The following is a 20053-nucleotide window of genomic DNA, read 5'->3' as shown; positions in this document are numbered from 1 at the left end:
ACCTTGTGTGTTTCATGCACCGGGACCCCCAGGTCCCGCTGTACTGCAGCACTTGGCAATTTTTCACCATTTAAATATTAACTTGCTCTTCGATTTTTTTTTTCTGCCAAAGTGCATAACCTCACACTTTCCAACATTATACTCCATCTGCCAAATTTTTGCCCACTCACTTAGCCTGTCTATGTCCTTTTGCAGATTTTTTGTGTCCTCCTCACACACTGTTTTTCCTCCCATCTTTGTATCGTCAGCAAACTTGGCTACGTTACACTTGGTCCCTTCATCCAAGTCGTTGATATAGATTGTAAATAGTTGGGGTCCCAGCACTGATCCCTGTGGCACGCCACTAGTTACTGATTGCCAACCCGAGAATGAACCATTTATCCTGACTCTGTTTTCTGTTAGTTAGCCAATCCTCTATCCATGCTAATATATTACTCCAACCCTGTGAACTTTTATCTTGTGCAGCAACCTTTTATGTGGTACCTTGTCAAATGCCTTCTGGAAGTCCAAATACACCACATCTATTGGTTCTCCTTTATCCACCCTGTTCGTTACATCCTCAAAGAATTCCAGCAAATGTGTCAAACATGACTTCCCCCTCATAAATCCATGCTGACTCTACCTGACTGAATTATGCTTTTACAAATGTCCTGCTACTGCTTCTTTAATAGACGCCAACATTTTCCCAACCACAGATGTTATGCTTACTGGTCTATAGTTTTCTGCTTTTTGTCTCCCTCCTTTTTTAAATAGGGTCATTACATTTGCAGTTTTCCATTACATTCTGCTGGGACCTCCCCAAAATCCAGGAAATTTGGTAAATTACAACCAATGCATCCACTATCCCTGCCACTACTTCTTTTAAAACCCTAGGATGCAAGCCATCCGGTCCAGGGGATTTATTCGCCTTTAGTCCCATTATCTTACTGAGTACCACCTCCTTAGTGATTGTGATTGTGTTAAGTTCCTCACCCCCCCCCCCCATAGCCCCTTGACTATCCACTGTTGGGATATTTTTAGTGCCCTCTACCATAAAGACTGATACAAAATATTTGTTCAGAGTTTCTGCCATCTCCATGTTTCCCATCACTAATTCTCCGGTCTCGACCTCTAAGGGAGGAGCACCTTTGAAATCTAGCCCATTTTGTCACACCTATTACATAATGTATGACTTTGAGAAATTAGTACAGAATATACATTACATTACACTTCTGTAATCCTTTGGTGGGTTGCCCATTCACTGAAATTGGACACAAACCCCATTTGAATGTATTGACCACTTGCATAACAAAACAAGCTGTTAACAGAAAGTGCTTCTGGTCAGATCAGGCCAAATGGTTTCGCCATTGACTAGTGTTCACATTAAAACCAACTTGTCTCGGCAGCCACTTTGTATCTGGGAGTGGATGCACTGGCCGAATGGAATACACAACGCTCTAACTGGGCTATTTCTTTAAGCGAACCTGGGTTTATCCCCAAAAGTACCATAAAGAAAAGAGAACCGATCACCATAGGAATCTAGCCCATTTTGTCACACCTATTATATAATGTATGACTTTGAGAACATCGTACAGAATATAGGTGAGCTAATTTTCATAAGTTGATGATTCTGTTGCAGAGTGTGTGGCAAACTATGCGTTTTGTGTTCTTGCTTGCCAAATTCTTTTAAAACTTTTTTTTAAAGGAATTGGAGCAGATGCTTGAGAAGTACTCAAAGTTAGAAGAAGAACATCTGGAAGAAAAAAAAGCAGAGGAAATTTCATACCAAGACCACTACAGTCAGCTCCAGGTAATTTAATGCTACATGAGTACATGAATAATGTTGGGGTTGGTAAAATGTGCAGTTTGCACCATATGTCCAAGGTCTGTATTAATCATGTTACACCGATGGATGACTACTACTGCTGACATTGTTCATTTTAAATGGTCAGATCTGACAATTGGAAGAAATGGATCTGTTATGTGGCCTCTACAATTTGTCAACTTGCATACATAAAAGTCTCAATCACCAGGTCAACTCTGTTCTTTTGGAAAGACACATAGTGACCCATTCAAACAGTCAAATGTATTGAATTTTAAAAAAGACGGAGGGAACTACTATTAATTGTAATATATTCCCTGCACTTACTGATTCAGGCTTGATGAGGTGGAATTGCTGGGAACTACCCATTTTGTACAAGTAAGTTGAATGTGGATTTTAGACATTTGCTTTTAAAGTAATGGAAGTTAAAGTGGTGTTAAGCTTAAAAATGTGAAGCATTGAGGCAGCTTAGAGGAACAGTTGCAGGTTATGATTTTATTCCCATGATGTCCTCTCACTCTGAGATTCCAGCCACGTCCACTCTCCTTCGACAGTTAGAACTGGTGCTCCCCACTCTCCCGTCCTATGACAGTTGGAACTGGTGCTCCCCATTCTCCTGTCCTGCAACAGTTGGAACTGGTGCTCTCCACTCTCCTGTCCTGCGACAGTTGGAACTGGTGCTCTCCACTCCTCCTCCTACTGCTCCTCTTCATAGTGCAGGAGGCCATTCAAGTGGGGGGAGTGAAAGGGAATGTAGTTGTGGTAGGGGACAGCATAGTCAGAAGGATAGATACTGTTCTCTGCAGCCGCAACCAGGAGTGCCAAAGGTTGTGTTACCTGCCTGGTGCCAAGGTTAAAGACATTTCCTCGCGGCTGGAGAAGAACTTGGAGTGGAAAGGGGAGGATCCAGTTGTCGTGGTCCACGTAGGAACCAACAACATAGGTAGAACTAGGAATGAGGTTCTGCTGAGAGAGTTTGAGGAATTGAGGTCCAAATTAAAAAGCAGACCCTCAAAGGTAATAATCACTGGATTGTTACCTGAGCCACACGCCAGTTGGCATAGGGATAAGCAGATTAATAGGTTAAATGGATGGCTCAAAGAGTGGTGTGGGAGGCAGGGGTTCTGCTCCGTGGGGCACTGGCACCAGTACTGCGGAAAGAAGAAACTGTTCTGTTGGGACGGGTTCCACTTAAACTGAAGCTGGAACCAGTGTTCTGGCGAATCGAATAACTAGGGCAGTAGACAGCACTTTAATCTGATGAAGGTGAGGTGGGAGGATTTGGAAAAGAGTAAATTTAAAAGCAGCAAGAGAAATGTCAAGGCTCTAGAGCAGAACAGAGTTTTGGGTAAAAAATAAACAGTGGGTCAGGAAGGGACAGAGAGTAACAAAGGTAATAGGGCATTAGTGACTAAGGTGACATCAGCAGAAAAAAGTCAAAGCTAAAGGCACTATATCTGCACAAAGCATTCGCAACAAAATAGATGAATTAATAGCGCAGATAAAAATGAATAGGTTTGATCTAATAGTCATTACGGAGACGTGGTTGCAAAGTAACCAATGTTGGGAACTAAATACTCCAGGATACTTAACTTTTAGAAGAGATAGGTAAATTGGAAAAGGAGTAAGGGTAGCCGTGATAATAAAGGATGGGATAAAGACAGTAGAGAGAAAGGATCTTGATTCTGAAAATCATGTAGTAGAATCAGTTTGGGTGGAGCTAAGAAACAAAACAGAAAACATTGATGCGAGTTGTTTATCGGCCCCCAAACAGTAGTTATAATGGAGGGCAGAGTATTAATCAGGAAATTAGAGGCGCATGCAACAAGGGTAATAAAGTAATCATGGAGGACTTTAATCTACATATAGACTGGACAAACCAAATTTGCAGTAATAATGTGGAGGATGAATTCATGGAATGTATACAAGATAGATAGTTTTCTAGATTAATATGTTGAGGAACCAACTTGGGAGCAGGCTATTTTAGATCTAGTATTATGCAATGAGAAAGGGTTAATTAATAACCTTGTAGTAAAGGGGCCCTGAGGAAAGAGTGACCATAATCTGATAGAATTTTATATTGAGTTTGAAAGCGATTTAGTTAAATCTGAAACTAGGGTCTTAAATCTAAACAAAGCAAACCATGTTGGGTATGAGGGGCGAGTTGGCTAAGGGAAATTTGGAAACTACATTAAAAGGTATGATGGTAGATGAGCAATGGCTAGCATTAAAAGAATCAATACATAATTTACAACAAATATACATTATTTCAAGGCATAAAAACTCCACACAAAAAATGGTCCAACTGTGGCTAACGAGAAGTTAAAGATAGTATTAGATCAAATGAAGAAGCTTATAATGTTGTCAAAAAGAGCAGTAAGCCTGAGGATACGGAGGATTTTAGAATTCAGTAAAAGAGGATCAAGGAATTGATAAAGAAAGGAAAAATGGAATATGAGTGTTATCTAGCGAAAGACATAAAAACAAACTGTAAAAAGGGAAAGGTTAGCAAAAGTAAATGTGGGTCCCTTACAGGCTGAGACAGAAGAAATTAGAATGGGGAATAAGGAAATGGCAGGAAAATTAAACCCATACTTTGAGTCTGTCTTCATAGAAGACGCAAAAATAATGGAGGACCAAGGGTTTAGCGAGAATGAGGAACTGAAAGAAATTAGTATCAATAAAAAAAAAAGTACTGGAGAAATTAATGGGACTGAAAGGCCATCAGGTCCAAGGGATTTATTGGCTATGTCCAAGGGTTTTGAAAGAGGTGGCTATAGAGACAGTGGATGCATTGGTTGTCATGATCAGCCATGATCATATTGAATGATGGTGCAGGCTCAAAGAGCCGAATGGCCTACTCCTGCACCTACTTTCTATGTTTCTTCCAAAATTCCATAGATTCTCGAAAGGATCCCATGGATTGGAAGGTAGCAAATGTAGCCCCGCTTTTTAAGAAAGGAGGGAGAGAGAAAACGGGGAACTTACAGACCAGTTAACCTGACATCAGTAGTGGGGAAAATGCTAGAATCTATTATTAAGGACGTGGTAACAGTGCACTTACAAAATAATAATAGGATTGGGCAGAGTCGTCCGTTACGACAGCTTGAGATCCATGTTTTGGCGTTTGAGTAGCAGCTGGAGTCACTGTAGTGCATCTGCGAGGTTGAGAACTTCTTGGATAACGCGTTTCTGGAAGTGGTCACCCCGCAGCTTAAATGTGTGTAGGCAGAGAGGGAATGGGTCACTGCCAGATAGATGGAGGAGGACCAGGCAGGTAGGACAGGAGTCCCCTGAGTGCATCTCGCTCTCCAACTGGTATTCCGTTCTGAGTACTGGTGGGGGCAATGGTTCCTGTGAGAAGTGCAACCAGAGCCAAGTTCACAGCACCATGGGTGGTTCAGCTGTACAGGGGGAGGAAGAAGAGTGGAAGAATAATAGTGGTAGGGGATTCGATAGTTAGGGGAGCAGACAGGCGTTTCTGCGGCCGCAGACGTGACTCCAGGATGGTATGTTGCCTCTCCGGTGCTAGAGTCAAGGATGTCACTGAGCGGCTGCAGGACATTGAGGGGAGAGGGTGATCAACCAGAGGTTGTGGTCCATATCGGTACCAATGACATAGGTGGAAAGAGGGATGAGGTCCTGCAGGCAGATTTTAGGGAGCTAGAAAAGAGATTAAAAAGCAGAACCTCAAAAGTAATAATCTCTGGATTACTCCCTGTGCCACGTGCTAGTCAGTACAGAAATTGGAGGATCGAGCAGATGAATGCGTTCCTGGAGAGATGGTGCAGGAGGAAGGACTTTAGATTCCTGAGGCGTTGGGATTGTTTCTGGGGGAGGTGGGACCTGTACAAGCTGGATGGGTTGCACCTCAGCAGAGCCGGGACCAATATCATTGTGGTGGGGTTTGCTGGTGCTGTTGGGGAGGATTTAAACTAGCTTGGGAGGGGGATGGGAACCAGAGAGTAGATTCAGAAGGGAGAGAAGCAAAGCTGAATTGGAAAACAGAAAATTAGAAAGTGAATTTGTAAGGCAGAGGAAACAAAGGCTAGAAAATAGAAACAAGGTGGTTGGCAGTGCTAAATGGCATCTACTTCAATGCAGGGAGTGTAAGAAATAAGGTGGATGAGCTGAGAGCACAGATAGACACTTGGGAGTATGATATTATAGCTATTACTGAGACATGGCTGAAAGAAGGGTAGGTATGGCAGCTCAACATTCCTGCTAACGGGGTTGTCAGACGGGATAGAGAGGGGGATAAAAAAGGAGGGGTGGGGGTTGCAGTATTCATTAAAGAAACAATTATAGCTGTGAGGAGGGATGATGTGTGAGAAGAATCATCAAATGAGGCCATATGGATTGAATTGAAGACAAAAAAGGGGCGATCACACTGCTGGGAGTGTACTATAGACCCCCAAACAGTCACAGGGAGATAGAAGAGAAAATATGTAGGTAAATTTCTCAGAAGTGCAAAAACTATATGAGTAAGAGTAGGGGATTTCAACTACCCAAATATTAACTGGGATAGAATTAGTGTGAAAGGTATGGAGGGTGCATAATTCCTAAAATGCATTCAGGAGAACTTTTTTAGCCCGTATGTAGCAAGCCTAACGAGGGAGGGGGCAATTCTGGACTTCGTTTTAGGGAATGAACTGGGCAGATGGAATGGGCATCAGTAGGAGAGCATTTTGGTGCTTGTCATCATAATTCAGTTAGATTTAGCGTAGTTATGGAAAAAGACAAAGATAGACCAGGCATAAAAGTTCTCAATTGGGGGAAATCCAATTTTACTAAGCTGAGATGTGATTTAGCCAAAGTGGACTGGAAACAGCTACTGGAAGGTAAATTCGTGTCAGAGCAGTGGGAGGCATTCAAAGAGGAGATCCTGAGGGTTCAGAGCAAGTATGTTATCTTAAAGAAAAAGAGTGGGACTAACAAATCTAGAGTGCCCTACATGTCAAGGGACATTCAAGGTAGGATAAAGAAAAAAAGAGGCTTTTGACAGATACTGCGGGCTCAATACTGCAGAAACCCTAGAGGGGTATAGAAAGTGCAGGGATGAAATTAAAAAGGAAATTAGGAAAGCAAAGAGCGAGCATGAACACATTTTGTTAAGTAAAATCAAGGAAAACCCAAAGATGTTTTACAAATGCATTAAAAGCAAGAGGATAACAAAAGAAAGAGTAGGGCCTATTAGAGACAGTGGGCCCAAGTTTCGGCCTCAGTTGCTCCTGATTTTTTGGAGCAACTGGTGTAGAACGGAGTATCTTAGAAATTCAAATTCTCGGCATTTAGTTTGCTCCAGTTCTAGTCAGCTAGAACAGTTTCACTTTGGAACAGAATTTTTTTTTCAAAAGGCGGCGTGTCCGGCCACTTACGCCTGTTTTCAAAGTTTCGGCAGTGAAAACTTACCCCAAACTGACTTAGAATGGAGTAAGTGAAGATTTTTGTACGCTCAAAAAAGCCTTGTCTACACTTTAGAAAATCAGGCGTAGGTTACAAATCAGGCATAGGGAATGGGGGGGCGGGGGGGGGGTGGTGGTGGTTTAAAGGGAAGTTTACAAACATTAAACACTTCAGTTTTACAAATAAAGAGCCATCATCAATAATAAATTATAAAAACATCAATAAATCAATCAAAAAAAATTAATAATTTTTTAAAAAATCAATAAATAAAACATTTTCTACTTGCCGACTGCAGCACCGAGAGCCCTCCAACAGCGTGCTGGGATATCCCCCCCAGTGTGTCTCTGTCAGTGTCTCTATCTCTCTGCCTGTCTGTGTGTGTCTCTCACTCTCTGTCTGTCAGTGTCTGTGATTCTGACAGCGAGGGGAGGGGGAGGAGCGGGGTAGAGGGAGGGAGGGGGGGGAAGGGGAAGGGGTGGGAGAAGGGGAGTGGGGGGAGGGAGGGAGGCTGAACAGGCCGGGCCCAAGAATTCGGGCAGGGCCCAAGACTTCGGGCAAGGCCCGTCCCCAGCACCAGATTTACAGGTAGGTGGCGTGGGTTCGGGAGCGCGGGTCGGGTCGGGGGGTGCGGAGGGAGGTCGGGTCCGGTCCGGGGGGGGGGGGGGGGGAGTCGGGAGCACGGGTCGGTCCGGGGTGGGGGGTCGGGAGCACGGGTCGGGTCGGTGGGGGGGAGGGTTGGTTCAGGGAGGGAGGGAGCGCGGGTCCGGTCCGGTCCGGGGGGGGGGGGGGGGAGAGAGGGGTCGGAGCACGGTTGGGGGGGAGTCGGGTCGGGAGGAAGCAGGAGCTGGGCGTGGGAGGCAGCCTTATGCACGCAGCCCCAGTGAGGCCATTCGGCCAGGGCTAGGGGCTGCGTGCTTCGAGCCCTTCCCACACAGTTTTGGGCGCCTGGAGCTGCTGCACATGCGCGCCCACTGTGGCGCGCATGTGCAGAGGTCCCGGCACTGTTTTCAGCGCAGGGACCTAGCTCCGCCCCCTACAGCTCGTGCTGCGCCACGCCGAGCTGCAAACGACCTGCAGGGAGCCGGAGAATCTGTAAGTTTCTTTTTTAGGCGCACTTTGTGGCGCAAAAAACGGGCGTGCAGGTCGGGGCTGCGCCATTCTAGGCGCGGCCCGAAACTTGGGCCCAATAAAAGTAATGTGTGTGGAGGCGGAAGATGTGGGTATGGTTCTTAATGAATATTTTGTATCTGTTTTCACGAGAGAGGGGCAATGCAGACATTGCAATCGGAGGAGGAACGTGAAGTATTAGATGAAATAAATATAATATAGGAAGTAGTAAGGGGTTTAGCAGCTTTGAAAGTGGATAAATTTCCAGGCCCGGATGAAATGTATCCCAGGCTGTTAAAGAGAAGCAAAAGAGGAAATAGCAGATGCTCTGAGTTCTGACCATCATTTTCCAATCCTCTCTGGCTACAGGTATGGTGCCGGAGGACTGCTAACATTGTGCCTTTGTTTAAAAAGGGAGAAAGGGATAGACCAAGTAATTGCAGGCCAGTCAGCCTAACCTCTGTGGTGGGAAATGTATTGGAAAAAATTCTGTGGGACAGCATAAATCTTCATTTAGAACGACACTGATTTAAACAAGGACAATCAGCATGGATTTGTTAAGGGAAAGTCGTGTCTGACCAACTTGATTGAATTTTGTGAAAAGGTAATGAGGAGGGTCAATGACGGTAATGCGGCTGATGTAGTGTAAATGGATTACAGCAAGGCTTTTGATAAAGTCCCACATGGCAGACTGGTCACAAAAGGAAAAGTGGCAAGTTGGGTCCAACATTGGCTCTGAGGCAGGAAACAAATGGTAATGGTTGATGGGTGTTTCCAGTGGGGTTTCGCAGGGCTCCGTACTGGGTACCTTGCTTTTTGTGGTATACAGGCAACTCTCGATTATCCGCACATGGATGTAACGGCATTTAAAATTCCGTGTGTGCGCGCTGCTGCAGTCGCTGTCTCTCGTGGTTGCCGCTGATGTCGGAGTGCTTTCGGCCCGGGACGGCATCGGGCCAGTGTGTTCGGAGTCCTTGCAGGCCGCTGGTGTCTGAGTCTTTTCAGCCCGGGAAGGCAGCGTGCTCTGGAACCCTGGAGCTAGATAATCTCCTTCTCAAAGCCACCTGCATGCTGATAATGTCCATACTAACTGCCTTGTTACTGTTTGTAGCTGATTGCATTTGCCACTGCTCTGCCCACCAGTTCATTGATATCTTCCTGCATTCTACAGTATTTATTCATTGAAGTTTTAACTTTATAATGTCAACTCGCTCTAATGGAGAAATTGTTTACCTGGCATAGCCCAATCCCCGAGGAACCCGGATAATCGAGAGTTGCCTGTATATCAATGATTTAGACTTAAACTATAGGGGGTATGATTAAGAAGTTTGCAGATAATACAAAAATTGGCCGAGTGGTTGATAATGAAGAAGAAAGCTGTAGAATGCAGGAAGATATCAATGAACTGGTGGGCAGAGCAGTGGCAAATGGAATTCAAGCCTGAGAAGTGTGAGGTAATACATTTGGGGAAGGCTAACAAGGCAAGGGAATAAACATTAAATGGTAGGACTCGGAGAAGTGTAGAGGAACAAAGAGATCTTTTAGTGCATGTTCACAGATCCCTGAAGGTAGCAGACCAGGTAGATAAGGTGGTTAAGAAGGCATACGGAATACTTGTCTTTATTAGCCAAGGCATAGAATACAAGAGCAGGGAGATTGAACTGTATAAAACACTCGTTAGGCCACAGCTAGAGTACTGCATGCAGTTCTGGTCATCATAGTACAGGAAAGATGTGATTACGTTAGAGAGGGTACAACGGAGATTTATCAGGATGTTGCCTGGACTGGAGAATTTTATCTATAAGGAAAGATTGGATAGACTCAATTTGTTTTCTTTGGAACAGAGGAGGCAAAGAGGAGACCTAATTGAGGTGTGTAAAATTATGAGGGGCCCAGATAAAGTGGATTAGGAAGAACCTATTTCCCTTAGTAGAGGAGTCAACAACCAGGGGGCATAGATTTAAAGTAATTGGTAGGAAGTTTGGAGGGGATTTGAGGGAAATTTGTTTCACCCAGAGGGTGGTGGTGTTCTGAAACCCATTGCCTGAATGGGAGGTAGAGGCAGAAACCCTCACCACATTAAAAAAAAAGTACTTGGATATGCACTTGAAGTGCTGTAAACGACAAGGCTACGGAACAAGAGCTAGAAAGTAGGATTAGGTAGGATAGCTCATTGTCGGCCGGCGCGGACACGATGGGCCAAAATGGCCTCCGTCCCTGCTGTAAATTTCTATGATTCTTTAACATCCATTACATACCACTGGTTTTACATGGGCAAATATGCATTCTACTCTGGATATTGATAAATTGTACTCCAGTGCCAACTACCTAAAAAAAACTACAACTTACTGGCTGCTGTAGTTAATTGTAGGTCATGAATTCCCTGAAAGAACATTTCAAATTTGAAGTAACTTTGGAAAACTACTTCTATCCTTGGGACAAGTAATTAAGCTACTACTTGTTCCAGTTAAGTGATGCAAGAATACACAGAAAAGAAAAGCTGCCAGCCAGTTAATTGTGTAATTTGAGGTCAATAGTTATGGCAATTAAATTGCTTAGTAACTTGTTGATGTAACACTGAATGTTGTCTATGTATGTTTGGTTAAATTATAATTTAAATGGAGAAAAATTGCGAAGTGCTGCAGTAGAGAGGGACCTGGGGGTCCTTGTGCATGAAACACAGTGAATATGCAGGTACAGCAAGTGATCAGGAAGGCAAATGGAATGTTGGCCTTTATTGCAAGGGGGTGGAGTATAAAAGCAGAGAAGTCCTGCTACAACTGTACATGGTATTGGCGAGGCCACACCTGGAGTACTGCGTACAGTTTTGGTCGTCTTATTTAAGGAAGGATATACTTGCATTAGATCCCAGGCCTCCGTTGTTCTCTAACATGCTGTTATGAACAATTTGGACAAATTGCTGCAATTTTTCCTTTCCCTCTGTGTCTCTACTTTTTTCTGTTAAATATTGTTTGCTAATTGCTCCTGTGAAGTGCCTTTGGTCGTTTTACTATGTTAAAAGTGCTATGTAAATGCAAGCAGTTGTTGGCCTACCATCAGTTCCTGTGGGAAGTGTTCTCTTTTTGATACCCAATAGGGGTTTGAGCTTGGAGAGGTCGTAGTACAATTGTTTGGCTATGCCGATGACCTAGCACTGCTGACGCAGGCATCAGTGCTAGAGGAAGCAACAAGGACCCTCGCAAGTTACCTGAACCTACTGGAATGTTACTTCTGGACCTGGCGCCTCCATCAATCCAGAGAAGACAGTGGTGTCCAATGTTCCCTAATAAGATGTGCTGCACATCTCTCTGCCGGTCATGCACAGTCCTGGACTGTGTTTTTTTCAGTGTGAAGTTTTGCGCATAACTGTGAATGAACAGTGCAGCCCACCCAAATAAAAGGGGGAACATTGGTTGTGTCACTGTTCCATCTGAACAATATTGCCGGCGAGAAAGAACTCAAATGTTTCCTTCTGCAGAAGGCGATTTACCCATGAAGCCCTCCCAAACTACCTGGGCGTCACCCTGGACAGGACTCTCACCGATTTGCCACATCTCACCAACACCGGCCAAAAAGTAAAAACCAGGGTAAACCTGGTCCAGAAACTCACTGGAACATCTAGGGGCAGCACAGCACTTCGCACTGCAACAGTGGCCCTAGTCTATTCTGCTGCAGAATACTGCTCCATTGTCGTTTAGCCGCCAGATAAAGATTGTGGACGTGAAGCTAATCGCCGCAATGAGAATGGTGTCAGTGATGCTTAAGTCCACTCCAGCTGAGTGGCTCCCGGTGCTGTCCCATAATGCCCTGCCTGCCATTCACTAATGCCACCATGCTCTGAGAGATGGAAAAAATCATGAGCAACATCGAATGTCCCATTTACAAAGACTGGAAAAACCCACCACAAAAGCACTTAAAATTGCACCAGTTATTCTGGGAAACAGCAGCCAATATTCATGCAGCTGGTATCAACCCACCATCCAGATGAGATGGACGGAATCGTGGAATGCTGCAACATAAAGAACCAACACCTCATCACTGACCCAACAACAGAGGTCACTGGCTTCGACCTCCCTCGAAGGCAGTGGACAGCGCTTCACCGAATCCACAGAGCATGGATGATGCGGCCATCTGCTTCACAAGTGGAAGCTGAGGGAAGACCCTAAGTGTGACTGTGGCTCCGAGTCCCAGACCATGAAACACATCACATCAACCTGCCCACCCAAGATCTATTGCGGGAGGCACTTCATTTCTCCACTTGGTATCTCAGGAGGCCGTCGAATGGGTAGTCAAACTAGACATCCCATTATAAGTTTTTCCCTTGATATGAAAGTATAGCGGTACAGTTGCTGATTTATTTGGCAGAGCTTTGCGCAAATATTTTTACCCATTTTCTGAAAGTCACTCAGCTATTTTAAGATGGGTTGAATTACTCAGTGGAACTTTTGAGATAACCCTGGTGATTAATGCTGACCATAACTACCCTGTCTCAACTGAAAGTTTGTAAATCCTCTACATCTTGAAAAGGATTCAGTTACTTGCATAGTTCAATGCATGAATGGTGCATCAATGCTAAAATGATCTTCGATATGGCTAACAATGGCATAGCTACTGTGCCTTGATTGGAATTGCATCCCTGTAATCTTTTTACAGTTCATTTCTGGTTGTTCCAGCTCTCTGCCAGTCCTACACAGTCTGTAACCGGCTTTTTCAATGTTAAATTTCGCACATGCGCGAAACTGAATGGACATGCAAAAAAAATAATTCGGGGAACATTACCGAGGTGTTGACTGGCAGAAATTAACACATCATGTTGTTAAAAGGCTTTTTAGGCTTAATATGACTTGACTTAACTGTCTGCGGCAAGTTTCCTTCGTATCTACCATGCAAGTACAGGAACTTCACCCCGTTCAAAGCATTTGAGTGGGGAGCCAAACACTGAGACGTTGTTTTCGTGGAACTAAGGGCACAGTAGCGCATCTTCTACAGCCACTTTTCAATTTCCGTGTTTATTCGTGCATCTCCCCTCGCCTGACGTTGCTGTGGAATTTGCGCATAAATGACAGCGAGTGCTATTAGCCTCTGCTATTTTGACAGCAAATTCTGGGCCGTTATTAATCTTGTTGACTAAATATTTTTCTGTTGAGCAAAATGTGACAGTTATTTAGTTCAGTGAAAAAGTGATATCGCTTAATTGGGATTGCATCAAATTGGCATCTAAAAGAATGTGTGATTGTGTCAGTTATTTCACTATATTGCACTGATGAGAATAAAATTAGACATTTTAAAGAAAAGCCAACTGCTTCAGTCTTGATCATGTGACCATTCAAATACTTCAAGCATTCATACAAAGATTTCATTGTCTTGAGAATGTGTAGTAAAATCTCATCAGGATAAAGCAACATGGACGATTTGTTTTACAATTATTACAGTATTGCTGTGGATGTGAGAAATGTATTGTGTACAATATGCAAACACTGATATTTCTGTGAAAGTGAAATAATTGCCAAACCTTGATTGCGATTTGATTGCATCATCTTTTGTAATAGTGATGTAAGTTCAATTCTCTTGTTTTGCATTGAAATAGGTAGAAAGTTGGAAGTTTTTCTAAGTCATAGAAACAAGTTTTGAATTATTTTGTTAAAATTTAATAGCTTCAGAATATTGCCTGCCTATTAAATAATTAAATCATTATTGTGCAGTTTTAAACCATTGCCATTATTGTGCTTATTATTTTTGTTAATAATTGAACATTTACACAATGAACAGTTAGATTTCTAACATGTTATAATTTCCACACTCAAAATGAAAATGGTACCACAGTAGTTTTGATCATTGCTGAATTCTGTAATAAAATCTTCTTTTAAAGTTGCCCATTGTCAACATTTTAATAAAATGTAATACTCTGTTTGCAGGAGAAACATAAACAAGAGCTGGAAGACCTGAGAAAAGCTGGTCATGATGCTCTAAGCATTATCATTGAAGAATTTAAGGTTAGTACTCTTCAGGTAGAGTTTCAGAAAATCTTTGCTCCCAAAAGTTGAAAACAAAAGGAATGAATCTATTGATTTATGATTATTTTATAGGAAGCACAAAACTTAGCCAATTACTAAAAGCACAATCCATTAGAAAGTTAAATGAGATGAATCAATGACCCTGTGAAAAAAACGATATTTGAAGAAAAAACTGCTTTTGTTGGCTCACCAAATAAAGATTCTATCTTTGTGTCTTTTTGGGTGTCAGTGTATCAGAGATGTTTCAGCTACTCGATACAATTTTTTAAAGTCTGATCATATCACAGAATATCAAAAAACTTCTCAGTTAAAGCAGGCAACAATTTATAACTTTTTAATCCTTTAAAAAATAGAATGTTCTAACTTAATACTGCTTTCCAATATACAACTAATAAATACATTATGTAGTTGTGGTGCTGGACAGAATTCACTCTATATATGTGCCTGTGAAGATGTAAACATAATCAATGAACTTACCACTTTGATCTATGGATAAAAAAAATACCAATTACTCCTAATTACAAATGCAAGATCAATACAAAAATTTGTGACAACTTTTCTTGTTTGTCCTTCTCCCCATAACCCAAGACATTTTGCTTTCATAGGTGCCCCATCTAGTGGCCTGTGTGAGAATTTATTTTTAAATTGTCCATTTTAAGACCTGGACCACTGGCCAATTATTGGGTCATGAATGTTTCCACTACAGCACAGTTTTTTTTACTATTTCAGGTGAACATTTTTTTTGCGAATTGATCCACATTTGTGAAAGATTACTCTGTCTTTGCTGTTTTGGTACTAAGGCTAAAAATTTGGTTTGGTAAGGCTAGAAATTCGGTGATTTTGTGACCGGGTTTTTGGTGCTATTTTGCCTTTTTTGGTGAAAACCCGATTGGCAGAAAACTTGGTGTAGCTTTGCAGCAGCGCTCTTCAAATACTGCTGGAGAGAGGAGCGCCGCCATGCAAGACTCGAAATAACGCTTTTGCCCAAAATTTGGCTCACAGCGCACCCGTATTTTGCGCGAAAAAGACTGCCAGGGAAAAGCTGCATTGCAGCCCTTGGAGCAGCGGTAAGTATGAAGACCTGCAAAAAAGGTAAGTTAAAGTTTTTATTTTTTAATTCTTTTGCAGTGATTCGCTAGGTAAGTGTCTTGTAAATGTTTTGTGAATTTTTTTTTTGTTGCTTCTAATTTATTTTTAGGTGTTTTTCCATCCTCCCTAGGCCCAACTTGCAGCGGTGTCAGCCTCGGACTAAAGTTGGCGAGGATCGCAGTTTGCAGCGCGAATCCTCGTGCAACGCCGATTTTTACCGCTGCACAAGTTAAACCTTGAATTTACGGCCTCATAGCGGTAGCGTTGCGATAACGATAATTTTGGCGAAAAGATACTATTATCGTCGAGAGCTGAATTTCTAGCCCATAATCACCAATTCTTTATCTGCCGGTGTGAGTTTTGACACAGTAATATTAATACAAGCAGCATTGTACTGTTTGAAGAAGAGACTTACTTTAAAACTCCAGGCTTACTAAACTGCACCTTCAGTTTTGTTTCAAACTTTACCTTGCTTGGCAAGCAGCCACTTGAAATTACGTTACACAGATGACTTAGTTCACAACACAGGATAAGGTAAGTATTGATGCTTAATAGATCTGTGTAACATTTGTGACCTGACACTTTGATAGATATGGTTAATTAGTGGTTCAGATATTTTTATGACATTGTACACAAATACTGCTTGGTGTAATCTGATAAGTCACAATCTGCAAATCAGCTTTTGGCCATTTGTTGGAGTAAAAATCTGGAATGAGATGTAAAAATAGCTCATTAATTAAGGTATTAAAATTCTATTTTAAATGCCCTGTGGTTTGAAACAAGCTTTATGTATGTTACAGGCAAATAACCTAGTTAATAACATTAATGTTAACCACGCATATTTCAAAGTTTCCATTCTGGGTAGAGCATTCTTAAAGGTACACTGTCATTCTTTCAGCAAGGTTTATCGTCAGCTTGGTTCCTGGAGCCGGTTACTCCAAAAGCTCTCTTCCCACAGCCACTGAAAATTATCCTGCTTTAGAAGATGTGATATTTCATATAAATAAATTTATTTTCTTTGATGTAGATATGATCTGTGTCTCTCTGATGCCACAATTGATGACATTGCACCACTATTTGTGCCATTCTGTATCTTTTGTTTAGAAATCTGATCAATTTCCTATGTCCATTTTATAAGGATAATTATAGTCAAATGTTAATGATTCACTTTGGCAATATTCCAGTGATCTGGATTTGTTATTTTTATTGAGGTGCAAAATATTGCAAATATAAAAAGAATCTAATAAGGCTGGGGTTGTTTTGTTGTGCTTGAATTGAGTTAAGAACATGGTCAATTTTCCCTAATGCTGTTTTTTGGCGTATTGCCTGAGTTACGCCTGTTTTTTTTTTCTGGTCCCATCTACCCATCTACTCAAAAAAAAAAGTACCAAGTTTCCCCGTTCTATTTTTTGAAATTGGTGCCACACAGCCTGTCCTGTAGCTTCGGGGGTGGAGCCTAATGTCTGCGCCGAAAAAACAATGCCACCCTTCAGCGCAAGCATGAAAAAAAGGACATTTTTGACATGATTGCTATGGGCACGCATGCCCAGTACAGCTCCCAGTCTCCATTTGGCTATTTTTAAAGAGCCAGTTGTGTGTGAGAACTTAAATTCTCATTGGACAAATTGGAGCTGCAACACAAGCTGCAACGTGGCTCAAGGACCAAGAATTTCTTCCAGGATGAATTGGAGGCACTGGTTACTGTAATTAAGGCCAGATGGCACGAGCTGGACACCAGCAGTGGTCACAAAAGTTTTGCCAAAAGAAAGGAAACACTGGAATCAACTTGCAGAAGATTGCTGTGCAATGGTGACCATCCCGAGGTGTGAAGGCCAGTGCAAAAAGAAGTGGCAGGACCTTGGTCAAGTAGTTAGTGTAAGTAATATTTTCATTTATTCACTGGAATTGCAATTGTAAATGTGACCAGCTGTATATGTCCCACCCAGCAGAAAGACACCCTCCCTAAAAAGTTATGTTTTCATCTTTGCAGAGGAAGGTGACACACAACAAATGGGAAAGAACTCGAACAGGAGGAGGCCTGGCAAATCTGAACCCACTGACACCCACTGGAAGAGAGGGTCACTACTTTGATGGGTCCTGCCTGGAGAAAAGCAATCATCACTGCACAAGCTGGGCCCACACTTGAGGGAGAGGGTAAGTCCTGCAAATTCCACAATCTGGCTTTGCTAAATAAGAATTTGAGGCCAACCCTGACGATGCAGAAGCGGAAGAGCCTGAAGAGGAGAACACCTTCCAATCCCACCTTCCAGACCAAGAGCAGGGGGGGGAGGGGGAGGGGGATGGATGAAACCCCCACTGTTCTACTCATATTGGAGGAGGTGCAGGTGCCGCCCATTGAGGTGTCAGCTCCTTTCCTGAGTGGTACGAGTGTTGCTTGGGACATTCCGTGGTTTCCCACTGTCTGAGGCTGGGGATTCCAAATGGGTGCAGCGTGGCACACCCAGTGCCCCTACGTCCGAGGCTGTGGGTCCCAGTGGCATGCAGCGAGCCACAGCCAGGGTGAGGATGGGAAGGAGAGCTCAACATCACTCTTCTGAGGTGCAGGAACTAACCAATGTGGTTTGGATGATGGCAATGAGTGCGGAGAGCATTGACCTTACGCGATCACTCCTGGACACCATCAGTGGGGTGGTAATGAGGTATCGTAACTGTCGGGAGAAGTAACAACACTCTCTCGAGAAATGGGAACACAGTCCGAGAACATGAGGGAGGAAATGTCGCAGGTAGCTGATGTGCTGTCAGCGAACATGAAGGAGGGAATGTCGGAGTTAGCTGCTGCAATAAGGGAACACGCCCAGACCCCACGCCCATTGACCGAATCAACTGCCACTCCCATTCCGATCCCCAGACCAGCCTCTGAAGAGGCCAAAGCCGGGTCCTCCACATTACCACTTGCCCCTCACCCCCCAAATCAAGCATTACCCGAGTTGTTCGAAAGAATAAGCTTGATACCAACCCGAGAAATGCTGCGCCACCGCCTGCGGGCAGGGGTGGAGTCACCAAGACCAAGGGCAACAGGCGGTCTTAGAATAAGGTGGAGGAGAGATGGGTGCAGCCTTTCTTTGCTGCTGTTGTTATTATTGTTGTAACTGTTCTCAAATTAAAAGTTTTTTGTAAGTTATGTAAATTTACAAGTTTAAAAGTTTGTAAGTGATCTTAACTAAAAACTTTAAAGTTTGATACAAGAATATTTTTATTAACGTTAAGTTAAGTACAAATAAATGTTTGTTAACCTTTTGAATAAAATATATTTCAAATTATAACTGAATCATTTCCATTATTTGTTCCATTATTAACACAACTTTTTGAAGTAACAAAGATTAATTTCCATTATTTGTTCCATTAACATAACACAACGTTACGGAACAGGTCCAAACAGTAAACCTGGTCCATTTGTAATAGCAGCCACTGAGCCTTCAGGCAGCAAAGCGTTCATGGTTGAGCTGCTGGCGCAAGGTTCGAGCAATCGTTCAGGAGTTAGATACCCCCCCTCCCCCCCCCCCCCCCCGCCTCCGCCATCATGCTTCAGGTTCAGGTAGTTGCATAGCTTCCTCGTCCTCCTCCTGCTTGTCATCAGCATCTTCCTCCTGATCATCAGCCACTCTCACCTCAGGTGGGTCTTCTGCTACCAGCTGCTGCTGCCTCATGATGACTATGTTATGCAGCATGCAGCACACAACAGTGAACTGACCGACAATCTCAGGGGAGTATTGCAAGTAGCCTCTGGAATGGTCTAGGCATCGGAAACGCTGTTTCAAGATGCCAATGATCCTCTATTATGCTGCGTGTTGCAAAGTGCAACATCTTGTATCCCTGGTCAGCTGCCGTCCGGGTTATGCGTAGGGGCGTCATGAGCCAGGTGGCGAGGCCGTGTACCCTTGGTCTCCCAGTAGCCAGCTCTGCCTTTCTGGCTGTTGCTGAAACATGGGAGATATAGCTCTTGCACGTTGAATGAACACATCATGGGTGCTCCCAGGGAATCTTGCATCAACTGACATGATGCGATGCATGTCATCACACATGAGTTGCACATTAACGAAGTGGAAGACTTTTCTGTTCCTGTACATCTCTGAATTCTCCAAAGGTGCTCACAAGGCAATGTGGGTACAATCAATGCAGCCCTGTACCTTTGGGAAGCTAGCAATCCTGGAGAAGCCCACAGACCTTTCACACATTGCCTGGCTGGTCGTGGGGAACTTTCTAAGAAGATAAAAAATAGAGCAGGAGTAGGCCATTTGGCCCCTCGAGCCTGCTCCGCCATTCAATAAGATCGTAACTGATTTTATCATGGACTCAGCTCCACTTCCCTGCCCGCTCCCTATAACCCTTAACTCCCTTATCGCTCAAAAATCTTGTTTATCTCCGCCTTAAATATATTCAATGACCCAGCCTCTACAGCTCTCCTGGGGGCAGAGAATTCCATAGATTTACAACCATCTGAGAGAAGAAATTTCTCCTCATCTCAGTCTTCGACAAAGGGGCCACCCATTCAAAACTATGTTCCCTAGTTTTAGTTTCCCCTATGAGTGGAAATTTCCTCTCTGCATCCACCTTGTCGAGTCCCCTCATTATCTTATATGTTTAAATAAGATCACCTCTCATTCTTCTGAACTCC

At 43.2% G+C, this 20053-nt stretch overlaps 1 protein-coding gene across 3 annotated transcripts in view; it reads left to right on the top strand.

Moving 5' to 3' along the window:
• Nucleotides 1-20053, top strand: part of LOC139280736 (coiled-coil domain-containing protein 91-like) — a 198341-nt gene that overhangs the window by 75119 nt on the left and 103169 nt on the right. For all 3 annotated transcript variants that reach the window (XM_070900400.1, XM_070900401.1, XM_070900402.1), the window contains exons 6-7: nucleotides 1685-1789; nucleotides 14230-14307. In XM_070900400.1, the coding sequence (XP_070756501.1) occupies nucleotides 1685-1789; nucleotides 14230-14307 (183 nt within the window). The remainder of the gene's footprint in view (nucleotides 1-1684; nucleotides 1790-14229; nucleotides 14308-20053) is intronic.

The sequence above is a fragment of the Pristiophorus japonicus genome, chromosome 15, assembly GCF_044704955.1.
Source record: "Pristiophorus japonicus isolate sPriJap1 chromosome 15, sPriJap1.hap1, whole genome shotgun sequence".
Lineage (NCBI taxonomy): Eukaryota > Metazoa > Chordata > Chondrichthyes > Pristiophoridae > Pristiophorus > Pristiophorus japonicus.
Note: the sequence above shows the minus strand (reverse complement) of the source record. Positions and strands in the feature narration are given on the sequence as shown.